Source organism: Cephus cinctus, unplaced genomic scaffold, assembly GCF_000341935.2.
Source record: "Cephus cinctus unplaced genomic scaffold, Ccin1 Ccin1_scaffold0215, whole genome shotgun sequence".
Taxonomy (NCBI): Eukaryota; Metazoa; Arthropoda; class Insecta; order Hymenoptera; family Cephidae; genus Cephus; species Cephus cinctus.
In genome coordinates, this window is record NW_014332933.1 from 3809225 (window position 1) to 3836792 (window position 27568).

A 27568-nucleotide genomic window follows, 5' to 3' on the forward strand; every position below is an offset into this window, starting at 1 on the left:
ATAAGAAATTAAAAATAAGATTTTTATCACGATATCTACGTTATCGACTATTAGAATGGTAAATCTTCAACAAAAGGTTTGAATCTGAGACTGCATGTTGCTAGAACAACAGAAAACATTTTTAAGATGGTTTGTTATCGCTAAATTTCCAGGATTGTAATTAATCAAGGTAATGTCGATAAGCATTTTGATAATTTAAACGCAACTTTTCTTGGGCAATGTGACGAATCGTTATCGATGACTATCCAGAGAGTGATAAAGGTTTATAAAGTTGATAAGCTTTCAATAAATCATCAGTATGGCATCGTGTGGCTTCTTACTAAACACACGTAAAATTTCGGATAGCCAATCAGAAAACAGGCAATGTTTGCCCTTTTGCTCTGTTTGATTTCAGTAACCCGTCAAGTATTAGGGAAAGTGACCAGTACTATATTTTTCATAGCGCGCATTGAAACAATGGACACCCCATCAGACGAGAAACAAACAATAGAGGTAAGCCTACTAGAGACAATTGATCATTCTATTTGGAACGTAACATTTTTATCATTCTAAATAATTGGTTGATCGTACGAAATTAGGATATCCCCATTTCTACTTTAAAAACATTCAATATGATTATTAATACTATGACCTTGAACAGGTAGTATAATCTATTGAAAAAATAGTTAGATTAGTAGGACAGATTAGAATGCAAATCAGTTGACGAGTTATACTCGAAGGAGTAACCACATCTGATTTCGTAGTACGTGACGTTCGTCCGATAAATAGCGTTAAAATCATTGAGGACGAAGCCAAAAAAACGGTTTAGATTTAAATATAATTTTGTGACTCTGAATAAGACGGAAAATTAACAATGTGACTTTTCTTAGACAGAAATAAAATGTCTAAACGTAAATTAGAAGAGAGCAATCTTATCGAGGTAAATTACTGTACACGGTCTGACGGATATTTTATGTTAAAAAAATCTACAATCCACTCAGTTATCAACGAAGGTCTCAAAAAAAGATTAACTACTTTTTTATTTAAGTGATTTTGTAATTAAATCCTAACCCACAAGGACACGAACTAATCGATGATTTATCATGATTTGATAGCAGTGACTTTCAAGCAGAACTATAACATTCTGGACCGAAGTTCGCACGGATAACAAAAATATAATAATGAGTTACATCTTGGCTTATTCATTAAATTACATTAAATTACGAGGTATTCTTTCCATTGGTCAGCAATGATGTAATCATTCCTAATCGTACATATTATTAAGTAGCTGAGCAGAGTCTCGCGCCAAGTATAATCTTTCACGTGGCTGGCAATTCGTGAATCACTCGCACTTGAGACGTCGTAGTGTTCGACAAAAGTATCCCTGTCGATAAAAAACTTACTGGGTACTTATCAAATTAACCGATATTTTTTCCTCTTGTATTTCCGTCGTGTTATCGACACAAAGGAAGTTTGCGGAATCGTCGACTTCCTGTCTCGTTTTTTTCTACGATCTTCTTGTTATGATCGCAAAGTCAATCTCTCGTAGTCAGTCTATTCGATCCCCTGAGAGGAAAAGGAACTTCTTTCAGATGTCCAACAACGATACGATTCCAGAACCTATAATTTCGACGTCGAGTACAGTCCAAGAGAAACGTCGTCGACGGGTTTGTGATGTCATCGACAGCATTGGAGACCGTGAAATCATCACGAATCATCCTGGTTTCTCTACTCCCCGACGAAATAAACCTACGGAACTCGATATCCTGGTGCGATTAATTATCAACACAGCCTCCTTACCTGGTTTAAAACAATTTTTCGACTTATTGAAACAAAGTTTCTTTGGTGTCTTTTGAACGTCAGGATGTCTTGCATGATCGTGTAGGTCCTGATGGTAGAAAATAATATTTTCCCCTAATTTAATATATCTTGTATTGTTACTTGTTTTTGATTAAGAAAAACTAAACTTTCTTAATGAGTATATTGTTTTAATTTAATTTTTTATTTATATTTGTTAACAGATATCTCCTGATCAAGGTTATGTAGCTACGCCAGAGTCGGCGGATATCTTTGTACCGGATTGGATGCTAAAACGTTCAGATGTTATAGATGCCTCTCCTCAAGAAGCAAATTTCATCCTTTCTGAAGAATTGAATGAAAGGTAAGCGGCTATTTTGAATTGTCAGATATCTTGCCACTCATTGTCAGATATCTTTATGTATCCTTGTTCCGTTTGTATTGTCTAGATCTACTAGCGGTGGTATTGTAGCGGTAATGCCAGTTATGATAGATGCAGAGTGTTACAATACAAATCATAAAAACAGAGGAAAGTGTTTAGTCTTCAATCATGAAATGTTCGACACGGGTTTCGAGAAGAGAGAAGGCTCCAGCGTCGATGCCAAGAGAATTCAGAAAACTTTCACGAATCTTGGCTTCGAAGTTGACGTTTTCGATAATTACAAGCACAGCGAAGTTATCGACAGAGTGGAGAAGCGTAAGATTTTTATTGAACCGTCAGTCTCCCAGAAAATAAAACGAAAATTGATTTTGATAAAGTATTTTAAAATCTGTTATTTCCTTTAGTAAGCCAAGAGAATCATTCCGATAACGATTGCTTGTGCATCTTCATATTGACACATGGACTGAACAATGACCTCATCTTGGCTAAGGATGTTGCATATAAATCCGATAGTATTTGGAAACCATTTACAGCCGACAATTGTCCAACCCTTGCTGGAAAGCCAAAACTATTTTTCTTTCAGGTAACAAATGATTCTGATAATATGAAAAACTAAATCTGCAACTATACCGATGCTTCTTATTGCCAGGCTTGTAGAGGCGATAAACTTGATGCCGGAGTGACACTGAAGCCGCGGACATTATCAGCCACGGAGACAGACGGCGGTGTAGCATCTTATAAAATTCCAACGCATGCAGACTTTCTCATAGCTCACAGTTCAGCAGACGGTGAGAGACAAGTCAATAATTTATATATATATTCGTTCCATATTTCGCATGTGTAAAGATAAGTCTTGATATTTCATATAAAACCCATTCTAACCATGATAATCGTATAGGTTTTTACTCATGGAGAAATCCAGCGGAAGGCACCTGGTACGTCCAGTCTCTATGCGACGTACTGGATACATACTCCAGCACTACCGATTTGCTCAAAATGTTAACGATAACCGCACGTAAGGTCGCGACGGAATATCGAAGTTACAACGACCTCAATCCAGCTGGGGATGATCAGAGGCAAGTCCCCTCATTGACATCCATGTTAATTAGAGATCTTTATCTTATGCCAAAATAGCAAGTAGGACATCGAGAGGATTGGAATATTTGCTAAAAGTGTATTGAACGGAGAATGGATATAATCAAGTGTGTGATAACATTCATAATAGGTATCCGGAAGCGTGGATAAATTGATTGAGTTACCAGACGGTCTCTTAAAGGGACAAACTGGATTCTCGAAACTAGCCAAATATCAAAGCGATTCAGTCATTGAATAGAAAGCAGTAGGGATAGTATTTTTACTGTACGATGAAAAGTGATATCGGTTGATACCTTTATACTTAACCTTTCAGGACATGAATATTAATTTATACGTTTAAGTTAATTACGTATAAGTACAAATTAGAATTTTCAGCGCTATCCATTAGTCTTGACAATAGGAAGTCTGTTGTACAGAGTCATGATGTGTTATCGTTAATTATTTGTTTTTCTATTAATTTTGTACATTATATGCCAAAAGGCTCTGTTAACTAAGATCAGTCATTAGCTATTAAACGATTAAAATAAGGTAGTATGTAATTTTTATATTTCTCGTGATTGCTTTACCAAGTCATTCGATTATCCTGTTAATTTCTTATCGTATAATTTGACCATCTAGAAACAGAATCCGAATTGGATGTGAAAGCCACTGACAATTACAAGGTACCTGATAGTGCCTTATCGTCGAATTTATCGAAGTTCTTGGTTCTCCAAGTTTCCGCATGAATGAGAGGGCCACGACTGAAACCTAAAATGGATAAAGTTTCTTGTTAGTGCCCGGCGAAGGAGCGTTGCATAGTTTTTTTTCAGAACTCATTTTGCATCGGGCCAGTTTTAACAACTGGAAACACGTATGCATCGTCAGACTAATGAAAATTTATGCGTTAATTAAAAGCTAAGTGAGATTTGCGCTTGCCTCAAATCCCTTCTCTACTTCAATTCTCTGTATCTGCCTTTGTGCATGCTTTGTTAATATTTTTCTTTTTTCATTCCCCTCCGTATGTCACTTCGTTACTGTTTTGCATTTCTTTTTTTGTCCTCAATTTTATTTGTTTTTGTATAAAAAATTTTCTGTATAAAAAAGCTATACCGTCTCGTATATCCGTCCTCTCTCGTTTTCATTTTTGTGCGTGGCGTTTCATCGCTCTCCGTCTTTCTCCCCCATCTTTATTATCTCCTTGTATTTTATCGTATATCGTAACATACACAGTATACGGGGTAGAGGATATCCGGAAGATTTACATATACATATAAATTTGCCACCTTACATTCTCGTTTTCGTTAAAGAACCCAAAAGCGGGGACGCAAAGCAGCAAATTGTGCCTTCGTGCTTACGGCAACTCAATTTGTTCTCCTGTATCGTGATAACGGTATTTTGGAGCCATCTCATAAATCATGCCAAGTCTGCAGAGCCTTATTTGCCTATGTATTCACTTGGAACTTGCATCGTGTTACGTTTTCTATTATACTGCCACACGAACGACATGGGTCCCACATGCCGTGAAAAGGCGTAGTACTTGAAAAGTGTTAAACGTGTAAACGATTACTCTTGTTACCCAGTACTATTTATCTTGTAGCCAGTGATAATTTAAAATTCTTCAAAACCTATAGAGTATCGATAGTATTTACACCAGTGTTGACTAGCACAAAGACTGTCTTAGGCGTGGAAGATAGCCGTTCACAAATATTACTCTTTCATCCTGTAAGAATAAAGCTACAACTTGAAATCGATCGAGGGTCCCGGGAAAGCTTTAAAAAACGTACCTGACCTACGATAAAAAAAAAGTCTCAACCCGACGATGGACTTGAGCGCTGGCAAGAAGGCTTTGCTGAAAGAGAATTAAATCCAGTCTACAGGATCATTCAAAATATACTTTAAGAGAACGAAACATACGTATACCGTGTACCGAAGTCGGCTGCTGACAACAGTATTCCTATGTTTTGATTCCCCAATAGTTCGTTGTAATAAGGGCCTCGTTCAGCTCGATCCTGGTCTTTGATTACCAAGGAATGAGCAGGACAAGTATCGGCACTCTCTTTTCATTGACCCTCCAAGGAAGACGTTTATCCATGGAATCCCTTTAGTTCTCCTTCCCCAGTTATACAGCAGGCCCTTTGCTCCTCTGGAAAGATCTTCTTCACCACGTATCCACTTATCCTCCTCTCCCGGGCAGATAACAGATAGGACAGAACCCCTGTGACGTCCTCATTTCCTATCGATTGATCTCTATCCTCATTCGACCAGTTTTCCTTTACATATAATCGATCAAAAAAGTAGCACCAGGTCCCTGGGGGTGAGCGAGCGATTTTCCACGAGGTCCCTGAAGATGAGATGGGGGCGTGCTAAGGTTTTTCTTGCTGATGCTAATCCGGCTCAGATTCTGATGAAAGAATGGATGGATGAAGCGCACAGGGTTGCACCGGCTGTTATTCGTGACAGCCAGGGTGCTAAGAGAGTTCAGCACGTCTCCCAGGTTCAAAAATGTAGAGAGAGAGTGGACCGACCAACTGGTTGAAGAGGCAGAGTGATATAAAGAGAATGTTGGAGCAACGGAGAGACAATAAGGCAGCAAAGTAGAAGGCGAGAGCGAGGGAGAGTCGAGGGAGAGAATATCGGAGAGAATGAGTGAGTTGTGGAGGGAGCCTTGGAGTTAGAGGCAGGAGTTTGCGCGGACAGATCAATACGCCAACCCCCTGCACGTGGATCTCTCGCCCCTAGAGGTGGTCCAGAAGCGAACTGGATGCTGATTCCAGAATTCAGTTGTACGCCTGCCGCCTTTCGCATCTCTGGCACGCGAATTCTCGGCCACGGCCACCCACGTTATTCCGAGATCTCCTCTCGCTTTTCTCATCCTTGAAAAAATACCTCCTGCTTCTACTTTGTCCATCCGATAGAAGCGAACAATATTGTTCATCTCGAGGACGGTATGTGCATCGCTGAGGTTACGTGAATTCCGGTTGTACTCAACATCCGAGAGCAGGTGAGTTTCTTATCTTTCCAAGGGCGTAAAAGCTTTAGGTATCTGCTGCCTTCGGGCTTTGGAATCCGAATCATTCCCAGCTACGGAAGAAAGATTTTCACCGTATTTTATCGATTTCAAGTTTTATCTGTTTATGTATATCTATAAGTATCTTACCGAGAAATATTGTTCACTGGATTTTTTTTCAAGGTAGATTGTTACCTGGACGATTAACTTTGAAGCGTCTATGCAATATCTGTTATCCATATGGTAAGCTGTCTCGTGTCACTGATAAACTCAACGGGGCTGATGCATTGGTATCCTGAAAGTATCATAAAGAATCCTATGAGTAACAGCGTGAAGATTGAATTTTACATTTTATCAAGATCCTATTGAGAATAAAGAGCCATCCCGCGAGAAAGATTTATTAGTGTCTGGTGAGAATCGTGAAAAATGTTTTACGCATTTATATACTGGTATAAAATTTCAATTTATAAATAGCAATATGCACTTCCCTTAGTAGTTTATTCTGATTGATATATATATATTTGCCATATACTCTCTCTTTCTCTTTCGTGTAATTTACCTCATAACGCCCACGTATCTAACTACTTACTCCTTTCACTTTAATGGACCCACAGGGAGTACAAGGAAAAATTTTCACACAAAAGATTTTCCCAGAGGTTTACAGAGCCTGGAATATTTTCAATTTTTACATATTTGCCTCTGCGTGATACGAATAAAAATAGAGCATTGCTTTCCTACGTCAAAGTTTTGCCATACAAAAAATCTTATTATATAAGGGTGCACGAGGAAAACTGATTTCCAACTAGGAAAATTACCTATGTAAGCAGAACACAAAGGGTGATGCCCGGGATAGGCTGGATTCTGCCTATGATGCAGGGGTGCATCTTGTGCAAGGATGCGACAAAGATATGCACTTATCCCTGTTTGATATAGAAGGGAGATGCGTAACAAACCCCATACTCCTAGAGTCCCCCCCGTATCTCCTTTCAACTGTTTTTGCCCACATTGATCGTTAACTACCCCATACGACTACCGGACACAAAACAACGACATAACCAAGCATGAATATTCAAGGATTGGAGGAAGGTATTCGAACGGATCAGAAGTATTTTTTTAAGTCAGCAACAATGCATGGGGTAGGTTTAACATTTTCAAGAATATCTGTCGCATCAGATATTGGGTTTGAGAAGGAAAAAAATATATTTTTATCCGGTTGAGAGGCTTGAGACGTGTGTGTATTGTTTCTGTTTTTATACTCGACTGACGAGGAATTTTTATATAGTTATATAGTAACTGCTTCCTCCTGGGGTTCAATTCATATAGAGTTACTCAAGAGTATTGCTCCATCTGAAGGTAGTTCTACCATGAAATTCAAATGGACGAGCTAACTTCAGTTCGTACACTAATTCCGAATAAAACTGTAGATGAATCCTGACGTGATAAGTACTTTTATATATAACGTATTCAGCTACAAAAATTACCGAGCACTCCTTGAACTTTACAATACTTCCAATCGAGTCGTGACCTAACCTATGACGCGACCAAAATCTAGGACACTAGTAAAATTTTAATTCCTGATCGTAATTAGCTGTTTCCTTGCATAGAACTGAGAAGTGGTACAATCGAGCCAAAAAGTTGACTAAGAATAGAATATTATAGAAATTTAAAATCACTTCGAAGTAATTTCAATCAAATCACACACCTTTGATTGTCAGTTATACGTGACACTGCGTGAGTCAATATAGTGATTCAGTAAATATGAGGGTTTCAATAATTATAGGTCTATACCTACCTATTGTATTCGAATCAATATAATCGGCGTCAATTAACTCGTATAGGTCGACAAACGTAGACAAATATCTATATAGAAATGGTGTATACATACTTCTGCATAAATTAATTAAATTATAATGGGCCAATGATTACATTGCTTTTTTCGTATTTTCTCGGATTCCCTTTCTGCCGGCTTTCCCGTTCCACTCTATGGCAATCGAAATCTTCTTTGTAATTACACCTTCGGTCTTGTTGTCTGAAACAACGATTTTCTAGTTTCAGTTCGGTCTCCGGGTCTCTGTCATTTTTTTATTCTTTTTTTTTTCCTTTTATCTGTGAAACGACTGTCACAGATGTCGGGCAGTTCTAAAGCTTGCATTACACAGGCTGCGCGTTGTCCACACATGCATTGTAAAATGTATGTGCGTAAATATGATATTTACGTACGTATTTATACACGTGCTTTGATATGTACAAACTCGATATGCTAGACTTTGATTTCGCTCGAGCGTACAACTCGTGAAATTGATGTCTGGCATTTTGTTGGCAAGGGTCATAGCCGCTGGCTTCGAGCAGCCGCCATTATTGCACTAAAGCATCCATTATATCCTGGCAGATATTCGCAAAGACTTCTTTCGCACTGTTATTCACTATTTTCCCGTGGATTATCCATACTCGAATATTTGGCGAATGAGTAACAGGAAATTTAGAAGCTACAGATTTTTCATCTCGTTTTCGTATTGCCTGACTCATTGAGGGACAATAACGTATGGTCATGTATGGGCTTGTTTAATAAGAAACGATTTAATAAAATTCTTTTTCGGTATTCCTAGGCTTTTTTATGAAAGCTTTTTCAAGGGCTACTCCAGCAGCTCTTATTGGCATCAGCTATACATTTTGTTTTACAACATGGCGAAGGATATTTTTCAATGGACGACCGAGGCCTACAATAAAATAGAAAGAAAAAATAAAATAACATTTTGTTACTCGTAAACATCGAAATATAGTATTTACTACGCGAGCCCTACTTCAAATCCTTTGAAAAAGTGTCCGCTCAAATAAACAAAGAGGAAACGAGGTGACGGCCAATCGTTCTCCTTTTCTAATGCTCCTATTGGCTACTTTCTCTATACTTTTGTACTACGACTGCTGATTAGAAAGAGACAGAGCTTGGCCGCCACCAGTCGCTATCTTTTTCTTTCAGCCAACTATTTTCCTATGCCTATGCGTAGTCCATACTATACGTTGACGCCCGTTAATATTTTCTGTGTTCGTGAATTTTCATGAAAACTTAAGAAAGGGGAAACTTTTAAAAATCTCGTAAACACGTGTACGGTTTAAGGATTGTGTTAATGTGATATTTCAATATTACTTTATTGCCATTATGCAGGAAGAAATTCCTAATAAAGGGATAATAATAAAGGAAACACTATTGAAAAAATCTAATACCGATAAACTTTTGTATGAGAATTTTATTGTCATCTTTGATATTAACGTACGTTGCGTAATTCGTTAACGCGAAAGAAATATCTGTTAGATCGAGAACGAAGATGGATGAAAAGTGTTATGAGGAAAGGCTGAGAAGTGAAAAGCAGCCAGGTTGAAAAATTGGGGTTGTAGCACTAAGGTAAACGATTTTCCATGCGATTATCGTAAAACATGTAGATCCTATGTGTAGCATAACGGAGCATGAAAAGTGGGATAAAAAAGTTCGGTAATAATCGTAAAAGAAATAGGATAGAAAAAAAAGGGAAGGTCAACATATAAGGCATAGCGAGTAAAGCACAAATAGTCTTAAGCTGCGCGGTTTCGCGAATGTTGCGATATAGTCAAATTTTATAAAACCGTATAGAAAACATTCTATGCAACATAAAAAATTCAGAGAAAAATGAAAAAAAAATTATATCTAAATACCTAAATCTCTGCGTTTCTTTAAATATTCCGAGTTAGAGCGTCCACGTCGCTCATTAACAAAACTCACTTTGTCTTTCGTAGACTGACAATGAAATACCAACCTAACCTGTACTCACTTTTGGCTGCTACCAACCTGAGTTCCGGAAACCTGGAACTGCCAGACTAATCCCCCATGGTCCTTATTCCAGTGTGTTTCTTCCTCTCTGTAGAATTATACGCTTCTATAAATATCTCGTGTTACAAAAAAAAAAGAAAAAATTACTTACATAAGTTTAGTCTGCCGCAAAGAATTCATGTCTTCTTGCTTCTATTCAGTCTTTATAATTCATAGAAGTGAAATATGTCAACCCAGTGTACATCATGGACGCTCATCGAAGTCTTTCGTTTACAGAAATTCATAGAGGGTAACGAGAAGAATGGGGGTGTACGTGGCAGGGGTTGCCGGTGTAGTAGTCTTTTACGCCGCCGTGCTTGGTGTAGGCGTCTGGGCTGCCGCCGTCAAGAGAAGAAAGATCAGACAGGGCCAGGATGATATGCTTTTGGCGAATCGCGGTATTGGCCTCTTCCTCGGGGTCTTCACTCTGGTCGGTAAGTAATGCTTTTATATGAATTATATTGTACCAGCTGCTTAATTGTGAGGAATTCATACAATTCATCTTAAGTAGAGCTTGAGTAAAACCGGTTGAGGATTATTGAATAATCCACGGTATAACTGCTACAAGAGAATTACTATTGTAAGTTGGTATGTGCATAACCGTGTACTAATTATTAATTCGTCTTAATTGGCGAGCAGTGCAGGTAGTTGTTAATTAACGAATTGGTGCTTGCAACTTGGTACAATCCGGAAACAATGACCTCGGTCTTTCCGTTTTGAGTCTTTGGGGGTTATGTATCTAGATTTCCCTGGTGACTATGGGGATACGGGGACTACAGACGACCGGAGAATAAAGTTCAAGCTTTGAAATCCACGGACATTATTCACTGTTTGATTTCACTCGTACCTTGAGACTCGTTCTCCGTGTTCTGAATGCCTGAATGAATAGTATTTTGTAGACGACCATCGTTATTAATGTATTGCTTTTTTGTTCTTATAATCTTAATACGCATATCTGTGTTGCTTTGAACCTAATGGGCATATTAATTATGCGTAATATAACGAATAATTTGTCTCTGAAAATTCAGCGTTTTCGTATTAGCTCGACTGACTGTAAAATCAACGCGCGGTCTTTGTGTCGGCCATTACCGTAATGAATGTGACCAGAAGCTTACAAGCCATTGGTTGGACGTAACGCTCCATAGATGGTGTTGGGTCATATAGGTGTGCACCTGGGAAGGAAAGAGAGGCAGAGACAGAAAACGGATTGGTGATGTGAGAGTGAATAAAAAAGCCTATTTTCATCGTTTATTCACATTTCAGCTGCATTCAGGCGGCGTTCATTGGGCATTCAAACATTCAAACACTCAAACACTGAACTCCGACTATGGCGCGGATTGCGTGTGTAAAAGGGTCTGTGTTTCATTCAAGCGTCGAATGCGGGACTAGCCTTTTCACGTGGATGGCACAATGCCTTACCTTTCACCATAAGCCACATTTTCCACTCTTTTTTCCGTGAAAGTGAGACGAAGAGGGTGAAAGAGAATGAGGGACGAAAACCTCAGAACATGATAACGAGTGAAAATCAAAGGGAGGGGAGAGTGTCTAGAAACTGATAACGGTTTTAATTTTTTTTCTCTAGGCACTCGATTTGTAACCGATATGAATCCAGTTTCCTTCGACGTTGCTATCTGCTCTTCGTAGAATAAACTTTTGCATAAACTACGCTTTTTTTTTTAATGTCTAGCTACATGGGTCGGCGGTGCTTTTATTAATGGAACTGCAGAAGCAATGTATACCAAAGGTTTGGCTTGGTGTCAAGTCCCCATTGGCTACAGTCTTAGTCTATTTTTCGGTATGTGTTTTATAAAAAATTATCCTGTAGAAATAATGATTTTATATTAATTTAATTATTTATATTTATAATCTTCAGGGGCTATACTTTTCGTGAAACCAATGAGAAAAGCTGAATACGTCACTATGCTGGATCCTTTTCAACAACGTTATGGCGCTCGGGTTGGTGGTTTGCTGTTTCTACCAGCACTTTTCGGCGATCTCTTCTGGTGCGGTGCTGTTCTCAGTGCACTGGGAAGTTCACTCTCGGTGGTGGCTGAGATAGATCCTCATATAAGTGTATGCGTTTCGGCATTTCTGGCGGCCATGTGAGTATTCATTGGTAAATTCCTGAAAATGTTTCCGTAACAAATTCCCAGGGGACTTCAATTGCCTCGTTCTTGACAAAGTTCAAGGATCGTACCAGGAGCATTGTTCGCTGATTGTTCCTCCCGGGACAGGATACTTCCGCCAGTTTCGATGATCATTAGCAGTCGGTATTTTCAATAGAGCGTGGAATGCATTCTCCGTGCATAACGAAGTATATCGGAATATTCAGATACAGTCAACTCTACCTATGGAGGCGCTCGGTATAGTCGCGTTTCCCCTCAGCTCTCTTTCTAAGTTATCGCGCCGAGAGGGGAAGGCTTCCCCTCCAACTCTTCTGTGCCTCTCAGCAAGCGTGTTATCCGCGCTCTGTCGAAGACTCGGTCTATTACAATGGAGTGAGGGCTGTTTGTAATATCGCCCTCTCGCTAGTTATCGCGTCTCAGAGACTCGGGTGCGCGATTATACAGACAGTCGACTGTATATTCAATAGGAGGTGAAATATGAAATACGGAGATTCTGAAGGAAAGTAGTGAGTTCGTTAAACGACTCACTGACTTAAAAATAAGTGTTTACTATTCTTTGCTATAACATCCGTATCCATAGATGGTACAAGCGTGTTTGAATTCCTTGAATATGCTGATGAAGCAGAACACATTGTAAATAAGGATTTGCTTGACGTTTGAATACGATTAGGATTGAGCTATGGATTTGGAGATTTGAATAAATATGGGAATGCTTGTTCAGAGGTTGATGTTACATCAAGGAATTTTAAAATGTTCATTCGTGTTCACAGTTATACAATTTTTGGTGGGCTGTACTCTGTGGCGTGTACCGATGCCTTGCAGCTGGGATGCATCGCCCTAGGACTAGCAGTTGCGACACCTTTCGCAGTGCTGCACCCTGCCGTGTCCCTTGAGAACAATATATCGCGGAAGGATTGGCTTGGCGAAATTCAAAATGAGGATCTTGGCGAATGGATTGATGGGATGCTTTTGTTAATATTTGGTGGTATACCTTGGCAGGTGATTATACGTTTTTTATAACAATTTTTAACTTAACTTTTTGAATTACCTTTTTTTTTTATTTTCATATAGGGATATTTCCAACGGATTCTTAGCATAAAGGGAGCTAATATTGCTAGGACACTTTCTATTGTCTCTATGTTTGGTTGCATTGCACTAGCACTACCTTCTGCATTGCTTGGGACTGTTGCTAAAGCTACGGATTGGACTTTGGTTGAGGGATACAATCGCACTTATCCTCCTGAAGACGGGTACATTGTTCTACCTGCGGTACTGCGGTATTTGACACCTCAATGGGTATCCTTCGTAGGTAAGATATTATTTTTTTAATTAAATATTTTTAGAAATTATCTAAAATTTTTTTCATTAGGTTTGGGAGCCATTTCTGCTGCTGTTATGTCATCGGCAGACTCTAGTATTTTAGCTAGCAGTTCCATGTTCGCCAGGAATATTTATAGACTGACTATCAGACCAAAGGTAATTCAAGATATTAAAGAAATTCATTCTAACAAACTAATTTGCCGATCTTTCAGGCATCGGAAAGAGAACTTAATTGGATTTTGAAAATTTCTGTTCTGATTGTCTCCTTCCTCTCGGCTGCAGTCGCCCTGACTGTAAACAGTGTTTATTGTTTATCGTGAGTATAATTATAACTTTGGTATCAAGGGGTAATCATCAAAATTAGCATTGTTTTTTTATCATTTATTTTATATTCCCAGATATCTATGCTCGGATCTGGTCTATGTGGTTTTATTCCCTCAGCTGCTCTCTGTAGTTCACTGGCCATCATTGGTGGATACCTATGGATGTCTAGCAGCATACGTCGTTGCCATTGCCCTACGAATTTCCGGTAAATTTATCAAAAGTAATACGAAAAAGAATTGTTAAAGATACGAAAAAAATTAATTTCTTTTAGGCGGTGAAAAGGGTCTTGGACTTCCTCCACTGATAGAGTACCCATTCTACGATATGCATACTCAAACGCAAAAGTTTCCATTCCGCACGGTGGCAATGCTGACTGGTCTAGTAGTTCAACTCGTGGTTAGTTTTTTCACAAGAAATCTTCTCGGCAAAGGATATTTCCCAAGATGTTGCGATATCCTTGGCGTTTACTCGCCCAGAAAGTCAAAGGACCCAGCAGGAGTGGTCCAAAGTAGTTCAGGAGCAGCCCTGATAGATTCAGTCGGCAACGTAAGTGTCGTATTTAGTTTTTCACTCAGGAACCTATACTTGTGAAGTTTTAATGAATAAGATCCTTTCTAATTCCTAAGTGCATCAAAGTTTCTATTTTATAGGGACCAACCAGCGGTGGAACGTCAGCTACCACTCCTGAAGATAACCGACCTGATTATAACGATGTGGTCGAGGAAATCGAGCATTACGAGACAGTGAGTGAACTTTATGAAACGACCAAGGCAAACAATACTGAAATGGTAGTTCAAACAGCAAACCAGAGTCTAATGAATTTGCAAAATTTACAAAGTATCGTACAATCGTCTGGTACATGTCGACCAACAGTGCCACATCCACCTAATAATATAGGAGCTCAAATTCTGGGCGTGAAAAATTTAACAGCATCCTTGGGACCATCCGTACTACCGAATAGTCATGGGAATCCTGTCGGTACTGGTACCCTTAAATTCAAAAATTCGTCCTGCACGACAAACGGCGTCTCGTATTCGAAATTATCGAATATCGAAAAAGCGCGTGAGAACGAGAAAGTCATCGACAAGAGTATGATGGAATTGAACTTGAATTCTCAGGAACCGAGTATCATGAAAAAAAATATCAAGGGTGTCAAGTTAGTTGGAATGGAAGGTGGAACCTTGCGAAGACCTTCTCTACAGGTAATTACAGAATTCTATAATTATACGCAGAAGTAATCAAGTATAAATATTTTAGGGCACTTTCTCACCTACGCCGTCGGTTGAATTGGTAAACATTTTGGACAGAAGACAAAGTAGTAGCTCGTATGGGCCTAGTTCATTATCCCCTGTACCAGGAGTCGAAGCATGTAAAACTCATGGAACCGCTATTGGAGGTCAGGGTGGTAACGAGCATTGCAGGATTAAAAGAGGAATTGTCAGGCATCATAGGTACTATTTCATTGTAGCTTCATTGTCGTCCGATCAAATGGAATATCTAATTAAGATTAATTCATCTCATACAGCTTCAATGATACTGGTGATCGGGCTCTAACTACCCTTGCTAGGCAACCAACTTATCCGTCAATGCCACTACGCTCAGAAGACTGTCGCTTGACTCTGGTGAAAAGAGAAAAGAAACCATCTGGTATCGTACGCCATTCTTCAGTTGCAGACGAAAAGGGACTTGGTGGCTGTGGGATTGTAATCAGTCCTACTTACAGTATGTACGGTTCGACAATTAAGAATTGCAATTATTTTGTAGCAGACGACGAAGCAGTGAGCAGATTTTAAGCAAAAGCATCGACGCACGTCCTGTAGGGACTATAGCCACTGGCTGAGTTTAACTTGTAATATCTTTTTACTTGTTCTAAACAATTACTTTTCACGCGGCAATTTATACTTAAGAAATTTATTCGATGTATATAACTGATCTTAGGTAGGAAGTGTATGGTAAGTCAAGTATGAATAGCGCCAGGCCCGATTGCTGTCAAAACAATGGAAGAAAAGATTAATAAAAGGAGAGAGTTTTGCTAAAAAGTAAAAAAAAAAAGAAAGAAAAACATGAAACGCGCTATCGAGCTTCCTCGAAGCAGACTGTACGGGTAGCTCGATGAGAATATCCACTGTAAAACGTACGGCGCTTAGAACGATAGAGGAATTATGTCCAAATATGTACGTGCAAATTTATGATAATCTAACAAATACGATATTTTTGCACCGATAGCCCGTTAGCGATAAGATTATAGCTTACCGTCGGATAATAAAAATAATGGGGAAAAAAGGATCTCTCAAAATAGCAACAACCGTAATACTCATAATACTTTGTAGACACATAGTTCGCGTCTCCGTGCTCAAATTTAATAAGAAGTAGAACAGTCAAATATACATTAATAAATATAACGTGAGATAATAGTTAGGGGATAAGAAACGAAAGTAAAGATAAAGAAATACATAGTTTCCATACTTGCCACTCTTCTACAAAGAGACTGAAAATTAAATCTGTATCGTACCATGATAAGCATTAAAATGTCGTTCCTAAATTCTTTTTTACCGTCATCTAGTATTTAGTCCAATTCCAAATGGAATGTACCTATACCTATCTATTGTATTATAAAGAGGAAAGGGCCTATAGATTCATTTTTCATTTCCAAAAGTCAAGTCGAACCAGAATTAAAAGAGGAGTACCTATTCCGTAAAGTCCATTGAAAAGACCTATAATGAATTTTTCTAAGGAGATTATTTCCTTGACGTCCACGTCTCTCTACCTCCTTCGTACATTGTCCAGCTCAATTATTAGGCAGCAACGTTCTATACTTTTGTGAAAACACTGTATGTACGTACATCTATGACCTGTGTCAGTATTATTAAACTTAAGTCTAGTCATAGAAACATAAGGATAGAAAGAATCTATAAAAGATTTTGCATGAGAGTAACGAGCGGTCCAATCAGGACAGGATAAAATGTCGCTCCTTTTTATTTAGATTGAAATGTACAGTGCAGTCGTATATAGATTATATAAAAGTACACGGCTATCTTATCGGCGGTAATTGTATCATTTAGATAGATTCTACATACATCTATTAGGTTGTAATCGTCAAAGATTACTCTTAAGTTTCAATTCAGACACAATCGTGATTGTGTATTGTGAATTATGTGCCAAAATGTAGGATTAACATATATATATATATATATATACACACGAACATAACTATAACGTATACATATAGATATTTACAATAAGATAGGATTAACGTAACTTGTATTTATCAATGTTCTGGAAATATTTTAAAATTTAATCATGTCACAAGTTTTCGATTCGTTTTTGCTTATCGTTTTGAATCTTATACTAATTGATTAAGCTTATTTATTAGCCATTAATAAGAATCGTTAAATAAACGTTTTCATTTTTAAATAAACACTAGTATTATAACCTTAGGACATTCTAGAAATATTGTTGACCCTAGGTCAGGGCCATCGCGTCAATTTGTTCGAATAGAATAATTCGGATTTATCCATAAATCATGAGAATTCATACTCATTACCACTGTCATACACATTCTATAATAGCTTGGACGATCAATGGTAACAATGCAAATTATTATCTAGGTAAGAAGCTCATTGTAACTATGAGATATCAGCAATGATTTTAAATCGCTGACAGACTCTAGGGTCTGCAGGAAATGATTGTATCGATACTTTGTAATAATAAACTTTGACTTGACCGTAAGTGATCACATGAGAATAATATTTATTTAACAATTAACAGCACCTTTTGATTTGTAAAGCTTAAAGGAAAGTTCTCAGGGATGCTGTTCCGGTATAGTAAGAAACTTGAAATTAATATTAAAAAGATATTATTTATTATTAAGCTACCGACGATTATCTTATTACCATTAGTACTAAAAATACTAGTAGTAAATATTATAAGCTTAACAATAAATTCCGTCACGAAAAACACTACAGTGATAAATTTCATTATAAGGTTACAAAGTAGACGTTTTCGAGGAATTTCTCTGATAAATTAAAAAACTGTGTATATGAATATCCTTTGGTGCATTTGACATTCGTATGCAGGATGAGCATTCTATGGAACAATGTGATGTAAATGACTTTAAGGATGCAGGCTAGCTTGATGCTGTTGCAGCTCAGCTACAGTCTGAAATACAGGAACTGGTTTACATACTTTACAAAAATAATATACCGTTTTTTTAATTTCCGACCGTTCCCTTGCCTGATTTTTGGAACATGAATTTAAAGTATCTGATCTCTCATGATCCAGCACTTGGGAATCTCCGTTACTGCGAAATTCACACGGTGAATATTGTTTGTTCGTGACCTGAGTCGGTTGCATCTGATGTACTGGTGAAGATCGAACATCGGCACGGTGCGAGGTTTCACTAAAGGATGAACTTGGAAGTTGTGGTGCAATAATTTTTGATACGATTTTACCATCGACTTGAAGGGTGTGTCGTACCGCATGTGGGGCAATTTTTCCATCTAAGTGTAGATTAATATGCTCTTGCATGAGGGTCGTGGATTTACACTTGTAGACATGGCACAACTGGCATATATAGGATTTGTGATGCTGTTTCATATGCTCTTGAAGTTCCACGTGGTTGGTGGTACGGAAGGTATGACATTTGTTACACACATATAATGGTTCGTTGGAACTTGGTCGAACTTGTTGATTCGTTACAGGAGAATAAGAACTGCTACGTGCGCCAAGTTCAACATCAGACGTTGAGGCACAGTATGATTTGCTTGGCTGTATCGGTTGTGACTTTGTATGTCGTGTTCGGTGCAATTTGAATTCCTCAGCAGTAGTGCATGTGAAATCTTTACAGCAGGGACAAGTAAAGATTAGTCCGCTGGATAAATCCTTGCATGGTTGTTCTCTGGTTGTTTGCTGCGAAGTCTGTTGGTATGTTTGCGTCGTTTTTGGTTGATTAATGAAATTAGATAACTGCGCTGGTCGTTGTGACCCTATCTGACTTGGCTGCTCAGGCAGGTGATGTATGGTATGAGATATCGATTGATGAGCAGGTTTTCGTGTCACATGAGATTCTGTTCGTAAAATTATATCTGATTGTGACTGTTGTAATGGGACGTTCAGAATGTCGTAGTTCATTGAATATCCTGAAGGTCTTGTACTCCCAATTGGCGCATCAGTAGTGATAGGCTGCATATCGTTATTAGTGGACGAAGTTGAAGACGAAATGGAGGAATTGGAGGGTTTCGCAGCAACAGATTTGTTGCCTGATTGACTGATTGCTCTGTAAGGATACTGAGGACGCATTGGAGGACGCGGAACAATGCAGTGAGAGTTGATGCTAGAAGTAGTGGTGCCGTTCATATTCTTTGGAAGTGTATTGGAATGAATATTAGTCGGAGCTGAGTAAGGGGGAGGAAGACGTGATGGGATTTGACTTTGCACACTAGGAAGATTTGTAGTATTGTAAGTTAAGTTAGTACATTGAGAATTTGAAGAGGGCGCCACTTGTTGATTCATATTCAAATTTACGTTGACACTGTTAACAGCACTGACAGGTGGTTCTCTTCCAATTGCATTTGAAGTATACGTTACGAATGGAGAACGATGTACGGCTGTATTGAATGTAGATGCATTTTCAATACTTTGTGTTTTATTATTTGCAACGGGCTGATAAACTTCGGCGTTGGTATGCATATTAGCTTGTCCTGTACTTGTTGTTGTCGGTTGACAATGAATAGGATTCTCTGTGGCATTGAACATTGTACCGCATATCACACAGGGAGTAAAAGCAGCGGCATTGCCACAATTACCTTCGTTATTAGCTCGTGTATTATTGACGTTAGTGGTAATTTCGGTATTAAAGTTGTTAGGAGTGGCGTCAGTAATATTGCTTCTTATTGGCTGTAAAGTTAATTTGTTTGAAGCTATATATTGATTGAGTAATGTTAAAGTATCCTGGTCAACGATACGCTGGACTATATTGACCAACGGTAGTGTCTTCTTGTTAGCCACTTGGTGAATGACATGCGTGTTTGAATGTTCTGCCAAATTCGCAGCAGACGTACATGGTAATCCACACGTTTCACATATGTAAGCTTTCTTATCACGCTTCTCCAAAAGTTCTGACATACTTTTCACGCGTAAAAATCCTGGTTTAGGTGTCTTTTCATTCTTTGAGCTACATGGCATCCCACCAGTAGAACTTGTTTCTGAACTATCCGTTAGTACTTCCGTATCCGTACTTGTAGCTGTGTCTTTTTCTTCACCTGAAGCCAAGGGATTCTTTTCTATATTAGCTGGTTGAGCTTCGACGATATTCGCGACTTTCTTCGGGGCGTTAGTAATAGATAGAATTTCTTTGAGAATACGTGTTTGCTGCTCAGCTTCTTCAGATATACATGACGTATTCGAAGTGTTGCCTGCGGGAGTGATAGTTACTACTTGTTTGGGTAACTTTGTGACTTCGTCTCTGATTATCAGATATCTAACTTCGCTTTGCGATTTTGATTGATGCGGTGCGTCAGATCGTCTTGCTTGAAGAGACGAACTGCCTAAACTCAGAGTCACCTCCGTATTTTCTACATGATTCCTTCTCGCGGTGCTTTTATCTACTTCCAAGTTTGTATCACATGAGGTCCGTGTTTTTGTTGAAGATTCTTGAGGCCTTTCACTAATTGCAAGATTCGTGAAATGACTTGACAGATGATCCTGACACCGTTTTTGGCAGTCGAATTGCTTGTCACATATTGTGCATGTGGCTTTTATATGGGTATTAAAGTGCTCCACTGCACTGAAAGAGACGCCACATCGACAGCACAATAACAGATTAGCACTGCTGTGAATATTCTGATGGAGCGTCAATTGATCTTCCGTTTCACAGATCATATGGCAAATCTTACAATCTGAAGTCGAATCGTTTGATTTTGCAGAAGAGGAGCCATCGGCCATCGCATGGCACTTGCCAACATGAATGTCATAATTGCTCTTATCAGTAAAAGTTTTCTGACAAGTTGAACATGTCGTGCCATCATTTAATGCATTAGTGACATTAGATATATTATTAATGCTAGAGCAGGATGTTGAATGATTTGTAAGATCAGCCTCAGAGCCAAAGGGTAATTTACAATGACGACAGACGTGCTCAGCGATGAGAACGTATTTAATGTTTTCAGCCAGTTTAGCAGCCTGAGCCACCTGCATTCTTTCCTCTGCAGATACGTTGTAATTTTCAAGTGCTTTCATAACAGATATCTTAGGGAACGAATAACGACTAGCCACGAAGAGAGGATTCTTTATATGACTGAACCAGTGTCTGCGAAATATACTTCCAATGCCGAAGAAGATCACTTTGCATATGTTACATAGGAAGGTTACTATGCCACGGATCTGAAGACGTGGATGCATCTCGAGATGATGACGCAAAACAGATAAGGACTCCACAGTAACATGGCACGCAGTGCAGTACAGTTTTGGTACCCTGCCACTTGTCCTGTTTACGGAACACTGCGCACTAATACGATAATGTGTCTCCAGGCACTCTTTCCTCCGGAAGACAACGTTACAATGTTCGCACAGTAACACCATTTCTATATAAACACTAGAATCTTGGTCATTTAACAATCCATTATTAGGATGACATGGGCATACAACAACTTCTTTCGGAGAAGTTGTCAAGCTAGATATAATCTGATCTTCCTTTCTAAGCCGTTTGTCACTGGATGGATCCTTTTTGTCCTTTTTGGACTTTTCCACATGTTGATCTTCAGCATTCTTATCTTTCAGACCGTAGAGGTCCAACCATACCGATCGTGAACGTTTATCAGGTGCTGATCTGTAATCCTGCTGTGCCTCTGACTGATGGGTAAATACGTGGTCGACGAATGCTTTCTTCGAGACAAATTTTTTTGAACATATACCGCAGTCCAAGCACTCTTTCGTATTACTGCATTCTTGTGTCGTGGACGACGTTGTGTCTGGGTTTGAGAACTTCTTAGTGGAATCGTTGTTATGTTGCAACTCCATGTGAATCTTGAGTGATCTCTTCCTCACGTACTTCCGGTTGCATATATGACAGCTGAGCCTTGGTGTTGTACTAACAGGTGTGATTTTCGAGCCCGATGGCGTTTGTGTGTTTTCCATTGGTGATTGTGTATCTGCTATTGGTGTTTCATTTGTATCCGACATAACTACACTATCAGTATTATCGGTACATAACTTAGAAGGTGATTTTTTAGGGCTCAATGCAGTGCTGGGGGAATTCGTTCCGATATTTTCACAGGTTTCTGATGGAATATTGAAATTCATTATCACTGACAATACCTGGATATCCGAATCCGAAGAATCTGAATGGCATTCTATAATGTCAGGATTTTCCACAATATTTTTAGGAGATAAATTGTTCGTGTTTTCCGGTTGGGAAACTTTTTTCTTTGCTTGTGTCGCAATAGTCGCAACATGTTCGCTTCCCTCCAAGGACGTGTCTTTAGAAATACCTGAAGTTTGATTAATAACAAACACTTCCGGAGTCTCTTCCCTGGTGTTTGTAGTTCTGGAAATAGGACTTCTATTCTTATCATCCTTATCTTTACTTGAACCTGACATAGACACAGATTTGATCGAGGATCCGTGTTCTTCTTCACTTGAAGAGGATATCCGACGACTCCACACAGATGACGATTTACGTTTTCTCACAAACATAACGATCTCCGAATCACTGCTGGTGGAGTCGGATCCTTCAAAAACGTCGCTGACATCATGATCGTCTTGATAAACATTCGTTGACACATAATTATGTATAGGATTCAATTTTTCTAAAAGTACAACTGGGTTCTTCCTAATGCCATACCTCAGTCTTAAAATACCGTCTATATCAATTGCTTCGTCTACTTCATTGATATAAACATCCGATTCACTATCCAGGCAAACTATTTCACCTGAGGACACAGATGTTTTTCGCTGCTTTTCAACAATTTCTAAATCTCTTTCGGTAGAAACTTCCGAAATTTCAGAACCAGAACCTGATTTCTTTTCTAGTGCTATTATTGGAATTGAATCCAAGGCGTGATCAGATTCTTGAGTCTCAATGCCATTTCTGCTTTCCTCTGTGAACACTGAATCCACTACTGTCTCTGCATCGCTGATTCCTTCTGAACCAACTACAGAGTCATTGTCATTATTCATTGATGAGAAGACATCCCTTTCATTTTCTAGAATCATATCCGTAGATTCTATTGGAGTATACACGCCAGACACGTTTTCTAGCTTCATTAATTGAATTTTTAATTTTTTTGGGGAGTCTGTGCCAGTTTTCACTACCTCTTGATCAGCTGCTGGCGAAGTACAACTCGGGGACTTAGTTCGTTGGATAAAAACTGGCCGTCTACTATCATCTTTTGTTGGTGTCAATGTGAGATTTTTCTGACTTCTTTGCTGTCGTTTCTTCTTTGGCGATTTTCTGTTAACAATCGTTTCATCCTTTGAATTTAATTGTACGTTTTTTCTTCTTTTTCTTGAATTCCATGAGGGAATCTGGTCATCACAACAATCCTCGTTACTACGTCGTCTATCTCCAGTAGTACTCTTCGTATCACTACTATTTTCATTATCATTCATTTCTTTTGACATATGAGACAAGTTCCCATAAGAATAGCAATATTCCATTAATATGTTACGCACATAATCCTGGTATCGCGATTCTTCTGTTTCCGTATTATTTTTTTCAGCTTGGGTACGCTCTTGTGTGTTCTCATTTAGACATTGGACCGAGGTTGTATCAACTTTACCTGTGTGTTCCATAGAGATAGGCCCATCTAATACTTTGTCCATTGCAGATTTATTAATAATTTTCTCAGATCTTATATATTCCTCAGATGCACAAGCTGGAGCGGCAGATGCATTATCATTTGGTGAAGTAAGAGTACAAGATTTCAGTATGCAACTTTCATCACTTTCACTGAGATGTGAGGTTTTATCAAGTACTGTCTTTTTCTTTTTCCTTGCATATTTAAATTTTGCACTGGCATTCCTTTTTTTTCGTTTTCTAGAACGGTAATCCCTAGAATCCATTACCAAATTTTTTATGCTACCTGATAGCTTCTGTGTAACATTCTTCTTAGGCACTATAAATTTCTTCAAAATGTCATTTGACAAATGTGTAAGTCGTATTGATAGTGGTGTACATAATTTCAACATATCTCTCCAATGGCATGTGTCTGATTTTAAATTATTTGCCTCTGTTTCGGTGTCTGTGGTAGCTCTAATGCTTTTGTTCTCCATCACTGCCATTGATTTATGACTTAAATCGTCAAGTATATCTGACATATTAGTGATTTCTTCAGATGGCTTGCTTTGGATGTCTAACTCCTCCATGTCGCTGAATAAAATATTAATATTGTAGAAGATCACTTTTATTGATTCAGATCAGAACATACTGTCTCACATCTCTCAGATTTATATCCATGGTAGATATACTTTCTAGATTGGAGGCCATATTTATGATGCTGCCCTGCAACAACATTATGCACTGAACATTGACAAATGTTTCACTAAGCATTTAATTACATGAAATAAACTATAAATGAACCATTCAACGTACAAATACATAGAACAAAGGCAGCCCTTGTGGACCTGAGAAGTCCAGTATTATTATATCTTCTATGTTTGATACGCACGTTACTTCCTTTATTGCAAGAACTGTAAAGAAGTATTTCTTCATTTTAATCAAGAAAAGTGTACAAGAACACAATGCGATAAAATGTAGTTGTTAATGCCATTGAAATACGCGCGAATTTTACTAAAAATTAAGAAAGCGTATAACACTGACATTATACAATAATTTAAACCACGCTATAAGTATGCTAATTGAAAAACCGCAATGTATAGAAAGTAATAGATTAAAAGTATTTATTTAATTAGTAACACTCAAAACATACCTAAAATCAGCAAATATTCTCTCAAAATCAACTCTCAACTAGTTTAGCATAGAATACCATTGGGATGTATAAAGAATGTCATAGATATTAGGTTGACGTTCGAAAACAGTTTCGTAGTCGTCGAAATCGAGCAATATTGAATATAAGACCGTTGATTTGCCAATTCCTTTATATCTATGAAACGTGACGAATGAGATACCTAATTTTACAATTCGCATCTTTCTGTTGTATTATTCACATGTTACCGACTGGAAATTAACTGGACAAAAGTAAAGAAAGAGTAAACTCTTGTGAGTGCGTTCTGAAATTCACTTCCAGTACTGCGAGCCGCATGGTATCCCTATTTATCTGTATGCAACTGAGTGAGATGTAACTATGCTCATAAATACATTTACACGGCAGTCTTAAACCGGTTCCGGTACATCTCCTCACTAGAGGAGTCAACCATAAGGAAAGGAAGGAAGGTCTTAAACCGGTTTAGTTAATACTGATATAAAGTAATAGACAAATTATAGACATTTCTACTTGTAAAAAATATTTGGGATTGGTCAATTTCTTTCGATCAGTATTAACTGAACAGGTTTAAGACCGCCGCGTAACGCAGTCTATGAGTCAAGCTTAAATCATGCCTACTTCTAGAATCCGTAGGGGACAACTGACCAATAAGAGATAAACCAGAATGTATTACACGAGATGTCTGGTGGTGACGTCATTCTTCAAGTTTTATTTATAAACTCTTGAACGTTTCTCGCACTTTGATCTTACCTGCTACTTGGACAACACGAAGCTGCAGCATCGTCATCGCCGGTAAACCCTGATTTTGATTAATCTCGTCAAGTATATCACTTTCGTTAGTATTATTATAGCTATGGTTAAAAGTTAAAATACTGTATACTATCTTACATTATAAAAAGTATTTTCTTTTTCAATGTCATATCAAAAATATTAGAAACCTGTTCGCGTTCTTGACACTCTTCATGGCGACCTGTCTATAAAAATCTTACGTATTACGTGTTTTAATTGCATGTGAAATAATATACCTGTGTGACGCACGTTAGAAATAATTATATGTGTACATTAGTACGGTACTGTAAATAATATGTCTTCTTTCTCGTATAAACAAATTTCGGATCAGTATACGTGTATATTTAGCTAATACAGTTTTCGCAAACCAATCCTTTTTTCGAGTGAATACTTTTGATTATAAACGGCAAATGAGATATATATACTTTTTTAAACTCATTCCGAAAGAATCTATATTTTATTATTTGAATAAATAGAACAAATTGAAGTTCACAATGATTAGATTATTAGATATTGGATTATTTGTTTTTTAGCATTTTGTCACTGATACCATTTCTTTCAATTACTGTTTCAGTTACGCATTTAGAAGCTGTTAAGAGAGAAACAAGATGAGTTTACAGTGGACATTGATTGCCTCCTTCCTTTACGCAGAGATTTTTGTTGTACTCTTATTAGTATTACCAGTAGCTTCACCAACAAGATGGCAAAAATTATTCAGATCAAGATTCCTGCAGAGCCTGAGTAATCAGGCATCAGTGTATTTCTTGGTACTCTTGGCTATTTTGGTACTATTCTTGTTAGATGCTATAAGGGAGATGCGCAAGTATTCCAGTACTGAAAATTCTCATGAACACGCTCACCTGGATGCTGAAATGCAAGGTAGCTACCTATGTAGGCTAGGTAAATTAATTTTATTTTAAATTATACAACAATGTGTAAATATAATTCTAGGCAGTATGCGCTTGTTCCGAGCACAAAGGAACTTCTACATCTCTGGTTTTGCTCTCTTCCTAAGTTTGGTCATACGACGTCTTGTTACTCTCATTTCAACACAAGCAACTCTGTTGGCTCAAAGTGAGGCTGCTATGCGTCAAGCTCAGTCTGCAACAACTACTGCACGAAGTCTTCTTTCTCAAACGAATTTGGGTGAAAGTGCCCAAAATGATTCCAACGAGGCTCATGATAAGGCTGTATCCGAATTGAAAAACCAGATTGAAGAGCAAGAATTAAAAATAAAAGAACTGCAAAATGAATTGGCAATCGAAAAGAAAGACAAGGAGGCCATTAAATCGCAGGCAATGTCTGTAACTAAGGAATATGATCGCATGAGTGAAGAGTTCTCAAAGTTACAAAAGGCTGAGGGTGGCGACAAGAAAAGCGACTAAACTTTTTCAGCTTTGTTATCGTTTGCACTATATGTCAAGTATTTCCCTTGCAGTTTTTACATGAAAGAAAGGTTTTGGCTATTTTATGTTACTAAGAAGTTTTCACGTTGTATAGTTTTGTTACCAATGGTTTAAGTTAGTGATCATGTTGCATTAATGTCCAGGACTAGGTAATTGTATATAATTATTGTTCGAATTATTAAACGCGTTGATATGATAAAATACATTGTTACCTAGTGCCTCTTACGACGCATTTCAGTGACTCATTAAACAATAATCCAGATTTTTTCTAAGAATTGTATCTATTAACTTCATATTTAATCGAATGGCATGTCGAATACGCAAATAAAATCATTTATTTTTTCCCTAAGGTTTTAAAAGTCATTCAATAATTTTTTGCATAAGTATACATCTATTTAAATATGTATATGTACAAATTTTGTCTGATACGACCCTTACTTTTAGCTTAAACACAAAGGGTTTTTTGATAATAAATTATTAATTTAAGGGAAGGCTGCTGAGTGTGAAATTCTGTGATTTTAATTGGACTGTGAACAGAAATTGCATTCTGTACTACTGAGAAAACAGAAATAGAATCATGTCG

The 27568-nt window shown here is 38.0% G+C and overlaps 4 protein-coding genes across 14 annotated transcripts; 3 read left to right on the plus strand and 1 right to left on the minus strand.

The window, feature by feature from the left end:
- The first annotated feature begins 97 nt into the window (after nucleotides 1-97).
- LOC107265246 (caspase-1) lies at nucleotides 98-3798 on the plus strand. Of its 4 annotated transcripts, XM_015734514.2 has the most exons (8): nucleotides 98-169; nucleotides 395-492; nucleotides 1572-1748; nucleotides 2001-2140; nucleotides 2226-2473; nucleotides 2563-2741; nucleotides 2808-2946; nucleotides 3057-3798. In XM_015734514.2, the coding sequence occupies exons 2-8, from the start codon at nucleotides 457-459 to the stop codon at nucleotides 3290-3292; spliced, it is 1155 nt and encodes a 384-aa protein (XP_015590000.1). In that variant the 5' UTR covers nucleotides 98-169; nucleotides 395-456; the 3' UTR covers nucleotides 3293-3798. The 4 variants fall into 4 exon arrangements, with proteins under 4 accessions (XP_015590000.1, XP_015589998.1, XP_015590001.1 ...); XM_015734512.2 differs by lacking the exon at nucleotides 98-169 and having other exon boundaries at nucleotides 267-492; XM_015734513.2 differs by lacking the exons at nucleotides 98-169; nucleotides 395-492 and adding an exon at nucleotides 690-919.
- Nucleotides 3799-5030: 1232 nt separating this feature from the next.
- LOC107265406 (high-affinity choline transporter 1) lies at nucleotides 5031-17579 on the plus strand. 3 transcript variants are annotated; one of them, XM_025082242.1, is made up of 14 exons: nucleotides 5031-6233; nucleotides 6427-6482; nucleotides 10318-10514; nucleotides 11768-11875; nucleotides 11954-12182; nucleotides 12977-13205; nucleotides 13278-13515; nucleotides 13576-13682; nucleotides 13739-13842; nucleotides 13925-14055; nucleotides 14122-14396; nucleotides 14501-15052; nucleotides 15108-15301; nucleotides 15376-17579. In XM_025082242.1, exons 3-14 carry the CDS (start codon nucleotides 10343-10345, stop codon nucleotides 15641-15643), a joined length of 2607 nt encoding a protein of 868 aa, XP_024938010.1. In that variant the 5' UTR covers nucleotides 5031-6233; nucleotides 6427-6482; nucleotides 10318-10342; the 3' UTR covers nucleotides 15644-17579. The 3 variants fall into 3 exon arrangements, with proteins under 3 accessions (XP_024938010.1, XP_015590322.1, XP_024938011.1); XM_015734836.2 differs by lacking the exon at nucleotides 6427-6482 and having other exon boundaries at nucleotides 5032-6233; XM_025082243.1 differs by lacking the exons at nucleotides 5031-6233; nucleotides 6427-6482 and adding an exon at nucleotides 6536-6649.
- Nucleotides 17580-17583: 4 nt separating this feature from the next.
- Nucleotides 17584-25085, minus strand: LOC107265405. 3 transcript variants are annotated; one of them, XM_025082241.1, is made up of 4 exons: nucleotides 24776-25085; nucleotides 24439-24536; nucleotides 18084-24348; nucleotides 17584-18008 (listed from the first exon to the last, which is right to left on the minus strand). In XM_025082241.1, the coding sequence occupies exons 3-4, from the start codon at nucleotides 24210-24212 to the stop codon at nucleotides 17964-17966; spliced, it is 6174 nt and encodes a 2057-aa protein (XP_024938009.1). In that variant the 5' UTR covers nucleotides 24213-24348; nucleotides 24439-24536; nucleotides 24776-25085; the 3' UTR covers nucleotides 17584-17963. The 3 variants fall into 3 exon arrangements, with proteins under 3 accessions (XP_024938009.1, XP_015590319.1, XP_015590320.1); XM_015734833.2 differs by having other exon boundaries at nucleotides 17584-24348; nucleotides 24776-25084; XM_015734834.2 differs by lacking the exon at nucleotides 24439-24536 and having other exon boundaries at nucleotides 17584-24348; nucleotides 24776-25084.
- Nucleotides 25086-25427: 342 nt separating this feature from the next.
- Nucleotides 25428-27334, plus strand: LOC107265343 (B-cell receptor-associated protein 31). Of its 4 annotated transcripts, none has more exons than XM_015734719.2 (3): nucleotides 25428-25582; nucleotides 26154-26458; nucleotides 26531-27334. In XM_015734719.2, exons 2-3 carry the CDS (start codon nucleotides 26188-26190, stop codon nucleotides 26962-26964), a joined length of 705 nt encoding a protein of 234 aa, XP_015590205.1. In that variant the 5' UTR covers nucleotides 25428-25582; nucleotides 26154-26187; the 3' UTR covers nucleotides 26965-27334. The 4 variants fall into 4 exon arrangements, with proteins under 4 accessions (XP_015590205.1, XP_024938026.1, XP_015590207.1 ...); XM_025082258.1 differs by having other exon boundaries at nucleotides 25502-25639; nucleotides 26152-26458; XM_015734721.2 differs by lacking the exon at nucleotides 25428-25582 and adding an exon at nucleotides 25606-25625.
- The last annotated feature ends 234 nt before the right edge of the window (nucleotides 27335-27568 follow it).

Coding starts and splice junctions, on each gene's coding strand:
- LOC107265405 (XM_015734834.2), bottom strand. CDS start 24,212: ATGGAGGAGTTAGACATCCAAAGCAAGCCATCTGAAGAAATCACTAAT.
- LOC107265406 (XM_025082242.1), top strand. CDS start 10,343: ATGGGGGTGTACGTGGCAGGGGTTGCCGGTGTAGTAGTCTTTTACGCC. Junction 13,206..13,277: donor TTGGTGGTATACCTTGGCAG/GTGATTATACGT, acceptor ATTTTCATATAG/GGATATTTCCAACGGATTCT. Junction 15,053..15,107: donor TGCGAAGACCTTCTCTACAG/GTAATTACAGAA, acceptor TAAATATTTTAG/GGCACTTTCTCACCTACGCC.
- LOC107265246 (XM_015734512.2), top strand. CDS start 364: ATGTTTGCCCTTTTGCTCTGTTTGATTTCAGTAACCCGTCAAGTATTA. Junction 2,141..2,225: donor TCTGAAGAATTGAATGAAAG/GTAAGCGGCTAT, acceptor TGTATTGTCTAG/ATCTACTAGCGGTGGTATTG. Junction 2,474..2,562: donor TATCGACAGAGTGGAGAAGC/GTAAGATTTTTA, acceptor TATTTCCTTTAG/TAAGCCAAGAGAATCATTCC.
- LOC107265343 (XM_015734719.2), top strand. CDS start 26,188: ATGAGTTTACAGTGGACATTGATTGCCTCCTTCCTTTACGCAGAGATT. Junction 26,459..26,530: donor CCTGGATGCTGAAATGCAAG/GTAGCTACCTAT, acceptor ATATAATTCTAG/GCAGTATGCGCTTGTTCCGA.